This window comes from Trachinotus anak, unplaced genomic scaffold, assembly GCF_046630095.1.
Source record: "Trachinotus anak isolate AG129_WGS33_773 ecotype Australia unplaced genomic scaffold, CSIRO_AGI_Tana_v1 ptg000019l, whole genome shotgun sequence".
In the NCBI taxonomy this organism is placed as follows: domain Eukaryota; kingdom Metazoa; phylum Chordata; class Actinopteri; order Carangiformes; family Carangidae; genus Trachinotus; species Trachinotus anak.
In genome coordinates, this window is record NW_027273870.1 from 24,372,816 (window position 1) to 24,380,812 (window position 7,997).

The following is a 7,997-nucleotide window of genomic DNA, read 5'->3' on the forward strand; positions in this document are numbered from 1 at the left end:
TCCATACCAACACACACACACCATTTCAGTTGCATGCATATGTTTCAGTGCCCTATGGTGCCCCATTATAGAGCAGCAATACCCCAAGTGGAAACCAGGAAAATGTATGTGTTCGCTCCATAGACCAACTATGGCTTCATCTACTGGAAATGTTGGAGCCAGGACTTTAGAATGAAAGCCTAATAAAATAGATTTTATGTTGCACTGGCAGAGGGGTCAGTAATTGCACTTTAATTTAATTAATGGGTTTCAAGTGGGACATTTTTGTCCTCGATGACCTAAGTGAAACTATTTTGTGTATTATAGACGTGTCACAGGAGCTGAGGTTGAAATTCCAAATTTCCCCTCGAAATACACACCTTTGCAAAAATGTATGCCTTTTACAACACAGCCAAAATTATCCAAAAAATTACATTTGAAAAGGACCAAAATGTCCCTTAGGAGGCACAAGAGTAATATCGGTATCAGGAAAATATTCATTATGCAGCAGAATGCCTCCTTTTACATTTATATTAGGTTATTGATGATATAGACCTATGTAGCTGGCAGTGTTAAGAAGTAATGGAATATATGTGATGATGTTTTGAATATAAAATATGAGTAACTGTATTTAGTTACACCTAGAATTTCAATATGTAGTAATCACAATACAGTTACATTCTCAAATGTAGGTTACATACTTTTTGCCAGACAAACCATCACCATCAGAGTGACCCATCTTAAGGCAGCAGTATTTCATTGATTCACTGCGTTACATGCATTTCCTGTTTGCAACACAGAAGTCCAACAGATGGTGCCAGTGGGCAAAATATACAGCAGGATAATGTGAAGTAATCCAAAGAATTTAAAATACATTCCTCACTTTGAGTAATCTAAGAGAATACGTTACAAAATACATTATGACTTATGGCTCCTTGTCCCACTATGTGTTCCACAAAAGAGTGATTTTCTCTGTTAATGGGGCTGAAACATTTGAAAGTACTGTCTTTGTGTGAAGTAATATGAAATGGAAATATAATAATATTTAAGTGCAGTGGTTCAGACTGAAATATCTCAACAACTACTGGATGAATTGATGTGAAGTTTTGTACAGACATGCATGGTCCTCAGGGGATAAATCCCACTGGCAGCAGGCTGATATTTGTAGCTTCTCCTCTTTAAGCATTGTTTTGGAGTCACAGAGCTAATGTGTCCTATTTTCTGAAAAGAAATATTTGATAATCTTTGAAAAAACAAGACAAATCATGGAGTAATTTAAAAATGGAATAATTGAAAATGAGAATATGTACTGATGTCCGATTTGAACACTTTTGGTGCTTTGTGTTTTCTGTTATGTTGTTTTTGTACTAATGCTGCATGTTACTGGTTTCAATTAGTATTAAAAGTTATATATTGATATATTGGTCTAGTAGTTCTAGTTCTAGTTCTAGTATAGTAGTATGTCTTATTCTGCATCGAGCACCACAGCACACCTTCATGTTTTGACTACTGTTTGCATGTGTGAGATTACATCAGCCTACCTGCTGAGACCACACCTCATAAAATCTGATGAGGTTCTGCAGCACCAGGGCAGCACCATGAGTCCTGCCAATGTGCAGCTCGTCTGTTCTTAACTTGCACATCTCAGGAAAACTAGTTTTAATGTCTTAATGTCTCACACAGCCTCAACATTTGATCCTCCTACTTGGATGAATTTCTGAAGTACTGGCTAGTTTGAAATTTTCATATGTTAATAGCAAACTTAGTCTTTGTGCATCATGCTGTGGAATATCTCAACACCTATGCTATGGACTGACACGGACATTCGTGGTTCCCAGGCGGTGAATCTTAATAACTTTTCCTCTAGTGCCACCATGAGGTTGACAGTTGTGATTATGGATTTCTGTGAACGTTCCCAGCAGGATGAACTGGAATAACTTTGGTGATCCCTTAACTTTTCCTCCAGCGCCGTCATCATTTTTTCAATCTATCCAACACTTTGATTCATGACCCACTACTACCTGCAAAACAAATGACATTCCCATTAGCCTCAGCTCTAATTTCTATTCAGTGCTATTTAGCATGTATGGCTGGGATCCCAGTTGAAAACAATAGGGAATATAATTAAGCTCATTATATTTATCAATGTGATGGCACAATGAACAAATCTAATTTCTTCTTCCAGAACAAGACGTCCAATTTCTACACTGAGGAACGAAATTGATCCTATTACTGCTATGACTAATAAAAACAACAACAACAATAATTATAACAATAACAGTAATAACGCTGTTAAATCAATCAAATTTATTTATTTAATACTCACTCAAATCAACATCAATCAAAAGTAATAACCACAAAATTCTGCATAAAAAGCAATGAAACTGAATGAGCAATGAAAGTTATCATCAAAAAGAACATAGGGAGTAAATGCATGCAACCAATTCATCTAAAACATTATGCCTGCCTGTATTTTTGAGACAATCAATGATTAAGAAAGAGAAAACATATTGTTGGTATTGAGTTCAGTAGGACAAGAGATGATGTTCCCCCACCTCCCAACTCTCCTAGCCTGATGGAGGGTAAAGTAATGTAATTAATCTCCAGTTAATCAGGTTAAAATGTGCATGAACACTTAGCGACCGATCTAATTTTCATGTCAACAGTCTTAAGGGAGTAGTTCCAGCCTTTCCACGTTTGCCAAATGACGTGGACGTTTTCAAAGCCAATGGCACCGTGAGGTGCGTACATGCCGTTGGGGTTTGCCATGTGGCAGGCGTTGTACCAGAATGAACCCAGAAAATGCTGAGCGCAGTTTTTATCCCACTGATCCTGGTCTTTGTCATAGGTGGTGAACTTCATGGACTTGTGATTTGTTAAACTGTCTCCTAGAAATACAGAAAGAACAATGTGAGCAGAGTTTAAATATAATTGGTATTTTGAACACAGAAAAAATGCTTGCTGTTCATTCAGGGTTTTTTGCCACTGGAGGAAATTTAAAAGAATTTATGGATGGTGTGCCCCAATAATTTTCATACAGTCCCTTACCCACCAAATATAATTTACCTTCACAGACTGGATCCTGTACTGCATAAATGCTGAAGATGAGCCAGGTTTCTCTTAAAGCATTAGCATAGTTCATTTTGGTTAACTAATATCTTTATTTATTTACATAAATAACAACAAAGTGTGTTGACTACCATGGGGTTTGGAGCGTTCAGCCGTGTTGCCCCTCGACTCTGGAGCTCACATCCACAAGACATCTGTAATATTGATTCTCTTCCTATCTACAAATTCCACCTCAAAATACATCTCTTCAAAATTGCCTATTGTGTTAAACTCCAACACTAGCATCCAATACAATCAGATTTCTTTTTATGCAATTATATTTATTAAAATGTATTTTGTATTTTATGACTTGTTGTTGTTATTTTATTTATTTTACAGTGTATTGTAAGGTGTCCTTGAATGTCTTGAAAGGCATATATAAATAAAATGTATTATTATTATGATTATTATCATTATTATTAACACTAGAGGTGTTTTAGGTAGGTAGACAGGTTTTGGACCGGCATGCACCTGGGTGGGCAGCAGGAACCACAGTCCCTTTGTTCTTCTGTTTGCTTGCTTGTTTGGATAAATAAATCAAAAGAAGAATGCAATGGCTTTGTTTGGACAGTTGATTTTTCTTTTTTTTTTGCCTGCACAAACCACATCCCCATGGTGCATCAGTGGCATTTTGATTTTATGTTCGATTTCAATTTGTTTGAAGACAAATAGCCACTACACTATTATTCTGAAAAAACTTTTTTGCTGTTGAAAGAGGATTAATGCTTCATTTTTTATTAATCTGACAGCAGTTTAATTTATCTCTGAAGAGCCACATTTTTACTGAATTCACAAAAATCAATATATAGTTTTTTATATATCAAGATGTAGTTTTTTAGTGTGATAAATTCAGTCTTCACCTGTCTCATTGTTGAAAACCTAGAAGTCCAAAAAAAGGAAACATTTTCATTTAAAAATCGACAAAGAGACGCTCACCTGCTTCTCCCCCAGTGAAGCTGCCCAGGTGTAGCTGATATCCAGCATTCTCAGAGTCGATGGAGAAAGAGGAGTACTGGGCAGAGGCCTTCCCTCCCTCCCAGTCTTCCATATCCACCCGCAGCTCATTCTTCTTCCTCAGAGTCAGCAGGAAGATGTTATCCAGGCCTGAAAAGACACATAAAGCTCTGTTTCATTTCATTTCACCTCTTGCACCAAGGCTCTATATTATTTCTCAACTTTCAATTTCACTGCTAAATGCTCCGCTGTGTTCACCTGCCAGTCAACTAACTGTCTGTCTGCCACGTGCTCCAGGTGCAGGTGGTATACTGGATTTTCGGAGCCTTTTTTGCTGAAAACAGCTGCCTGCTGTGACTGAATTCAATCGATTGTAGCTGCTTTACTATATTTCTTCCTCCAGAACTCACCCAGCCAATATTCTCCAGCTACATTCCCAAATCCGGCCTTATATTGGTCCCAGGGCCTGTAGAAGTTCTCACTCCCGTCCAACCTCCTCTGAAATACCTGAAAGGGAAATTAGAAGATTTTACCAAAATAAAATTGTGTAGATTTAATTAGCAGGACTTAAGATGACTAAATAGCACTTTAATAGAAAATATCAGAAAATATTTTAGACTCAACCAGGTGAGCACTACTTTTATGACTGTCTGTGAACCAGTTACATCTACAAGAACACAAATACAGTATTTCCATAAATGACAGGTCTTCACAACACTTGCTACACATACATTTAAATTTCAAGCTGCATCAATTGAATTTAATTGAGGCAACAGAGCAAGTTGAAAGTACATCATGTAAAATATTATTGATTACCATACAGCATAGAGTTTGTAAACAGTTACTTATTAGCATTCATTCAGAGTCATGTTTCTCTGCTGCTAAAGTCTGGCCCTGAAATCAGACCAGTCAGCAAGCTCATGTTTATATGCTCTTGCAGATGGATCTGTCGTCCGTCCCATTCAGACAGATTTCCATCTGTCCTGAAATCACAGCCATTTATCTGAAATGGGTTTGAAGTGGGTTTGATACAGTGACTAACACAGCTGTTGAATCCGCTATCGTGGCTGTATTAAACAAACTTGATGGCATATCTGCACTTTTGCTGGAGCCCGTTTTTCTGTCAGCCTGTGCTACGTCACATGATTTGCTGGTTGGTCTGGTAACTGTTGATAACGCCCCCCCCAAAATGAACCGACAGGTTAGAGACCGATTCACAAATGTAAACTGGTCTGGTGATGCCAGACTAGTTAAATTCTGCAACAGTTTCACCTGGTTTTCCCATTTTCATTCGGTGTTGGGCATGCAGCGTACAGTAGATTTATTGGAGCTTTTTTGGCAAAACTCAGGTGCTTGCTGCTACTGGAGAGATTTTGAAAAACCAAAACAATTAGCTTAAAGGGATTAAAATGCTCCTTAGATCTGAGCAGAAGTCAGATAATTCTCAGTTGGTTTGAGACTCTCAAATCAAATCCTTAAGCAATCAAGTCTCAAATAAGTCATGTCCTCATATTTGTAATTAATGTTGTGTCCAGTTTTTAGAATTACTTTTTCAATTCAAGGTTTAAATGAGGCTCACAATAAATGTTTAAAAATATAAAATCAGATAAAATATGTATAATATGTAATACGTTTACTGACAGTCCATCGGCCTCCGTCAGTCTTCATGTCACAGTAAACACGCAGGGGTGTGGTGGGACCTCCTGGGTAGATGGTGTATACCCCACTGGAGCTGGTGTTGTCATGGCGATAGATGTCATCACAGTCAATGGGCAGGGAAAACTGGGAGTCGGAGTGAACCGAGGCCACCAAAACCAGCAGCACTACAAATAATGTTACCTGGGTAATAATGGAAAGAGATTTATAATACTGAATGCATCTTCTACAGTGTTTACCTGCACACACATACACAGTATTAAAAGGTTCGTCAGCTGCTCTGTTTTGTTGAGGATCTTCTGGTTCTGTGGTGAAAGGGGAGTGGTTGAGCCATTAAAGGACAAACAGCTCTTAGCACTGCAACATTCGATGATCTCTCAAATCCTTATCAAAGCATCTGATCTTTAATTACAAAAAATTGCCTGAATGTACTTCCTTTCTTTTTCGTTCTGTCTGTTCATCTAAAATATAAAATGTCTCACTTCTAGTGGAACCTAGCCATGCAGATGGCTGCTTTCCTGGGATTTTGGGATATTAAATAGTCATTACAATTTGCTGGCCTCACAATAGCTTTTGTAATTTCTTTTTTTTCATGGATGGTAATACACATTTTCAGCAGCAGCTATCATTAAATGTTGCTGTGGACCTATACAGATGCTTCATTCCCAAATGTACTCTATATATTTGTTGATTAGCTTCAACAAATAGGTACACATTATAATAACAGAGAAAAATAAATTAGTGCTGAGGATTTTTTTAATTATCAATTGGCCTTAATTTTTTTTGTCTTTACTGACAAATTTAAGCAACAATATGAAAATTAAATGGTTTAGATGAGCTATTAGAAAATCAAAGACAAACATTTGCTTCACTGATTAAGGTTAGTATTAGTTAATTCTTTCCAACATGGAATTGTTAAATCTGCATTTCCACTTATGATTGCTGTAGTCCTGGTTTTCTAAATTTCGACTACATATAACTGCTCCCATAGACAGTACTACCTGTTACTGCTAATAACTGAGCTTACCTGAGCTCTTACCTGCATCATCATCATCATGGAGAGGAAGGGTCACAGCTGAGTTGGACTCAGAACTTGGTGGGAAACAGAGCAGTTTTAAACAGTCCGTTCAGGGCGTGTCTGCAGAAGCATTTGACATGTGCACGATTTGCTTGCACAGCATAAACAGAGTTAATTATCATTAACCCCCTGAGCTTTACAGAAGTGAAACTCACATTGGGAATTTGTGGTTTCACAGAATTGCACAATTCCCTAAAGCTGTTTTTTATAATGCTGATTGTGATATTTCTAGAGTCAGTATTTTTCCATTTTTAGACATAGAAAGAAAGAAAGAAAGAAAGAAAGAAAGAAAGAAAGAAAGAAAGGGGGATAAAACATAAAATTTTAAACTGTGTGGATGAAATATGGACTCAAGGACTTAAAGAACTTCCTAAGTTCCTAAGAAAATTATTCATTTTATAGCGAAATTTAAAAGAAAAACAAAGATGAAAAATGTACTTAATTTAACAAGCATCCACCCAGTGTTCTGCAGTGTCTAAAAACAGTCACAATTACAAACAGCAAAAGTAAGCTACTTTTAACACGTGCAATGTTTGGGAAATTCCAAGTTTTAAGTTATGGTTCTTTGTAGTAGATTCTGTCCTGTTAGGAAATCCCTCTACTGACATGACCTCTGTGTCCAAGAAGTCAAAGGCATAAAAAGATGTAGCAATGTTGGGGAAGTCAACCTATCTCATTTCCTCAGTTGAGCAGTAAGGGATACACACCCTAAATACCGATATAAACTCTAACATAATATAGTACATATGTTGTACTTGCTTTTCCGATCAACCTCTGAGTGAACTCCCTGTTATCTTCCTCCTGTATCTCTCCTTTTTTTTTTTTTATAACTCTTATCTCTGCACGTTTATGAAGCAGGATCATAAATCCCTGAGATGAGTGCAAATTCTTTTTCTCAGGGTGAAACATTTACTGGAAGGTGGAGTGAAAAGCTGTTATGACATGGTTTAAAAACAGTGATAACAACACACATTTTCAGACAGTCTCACCAAGGAAACATTTATGACGTTGCACTTGGTTTTCGTCTGAATGTCGGGTCAAACACAGATCCACATAATCCAGTCATGGAGAGGTGTGCGGGGAGGGGGGTCTTCAAAGCTAACCAACCATCTGACACGCAGTTCAGAAGGAGTATAAAGCCCATTTAATTGCGCCACCACTACAATTTGCTTTGTGCTCTGTCTCAACACAGTCAGTTTCACTGTGGCCACAACAGAACTGA

General features: G+C 37.4%; 1 protein-coding gene across 2 annotated transcripts; it reads right to left on the bottom strand.

The window, feature by feature from the left end:
* Positions 1-2,263: 2,263 nt before the first annotated feature.
* LOC139636305 (microfibril-associated glycoprotein 4-like) lies at positions 2,264-6,820 on the bottom strand. Of its 2 annotated transcripts, none has more exons than XM_071504253.1 (5): positions 6,725-6,820; positions 5,683-5,880; positions 4,452-4,548; positions 4,024-4,191; positions 2,264-2,867 (listed from the first exon to the last, which is right to left on the bottom strand). In XM_071504253.1, exons 1-5 carry the CDS (start codon positions 6,752-6,754, stop codon positions 2,596-2,598), a joined length of 765 nt encoding a protein of 254 aa, XP_071360354.1. In that variant the 5' UTR covers positions 6,755-6,820; the 3' UTR covers positions 2,264-2,595. The 2 variants fall into 2 exon arrangements, with proteins under 2 accessions (XP_071360354.1, XP_071360355.1); XM_071504254.1 differs by having other exon boundaries at positions 6,737-6,785.
* Positions 6,821-7,997: the final 1,177 nt, after the last annotated feature.

What these genes read in the sequence shown, in the direction of transcription:
- LOC139636305 (XM_071504253.1), bottom strand. Translation starts at nt 6,754, where the DNA reads ATGATGATGATGATGCAGGTAAGAGCTCAG. An exon ending in AGCTGGAGAATATTGGCTGG is followed by an intron (nt 4,192 to 4,451) that starts GTGAGTTCTGGA and finishes GTGTCTTTTCAG; the next exon opens with GCCTGGATAACATCTTCCTG. An exon ending in CTTCACTGGGGGAGAAGCAG is followed by an intron (nt 2,868 to 4,023) that starts GTGAGCGTCTCT and finishes CTGTATTTCTAG; the next exon opens with GAGACAGTTTAACAAATCAC.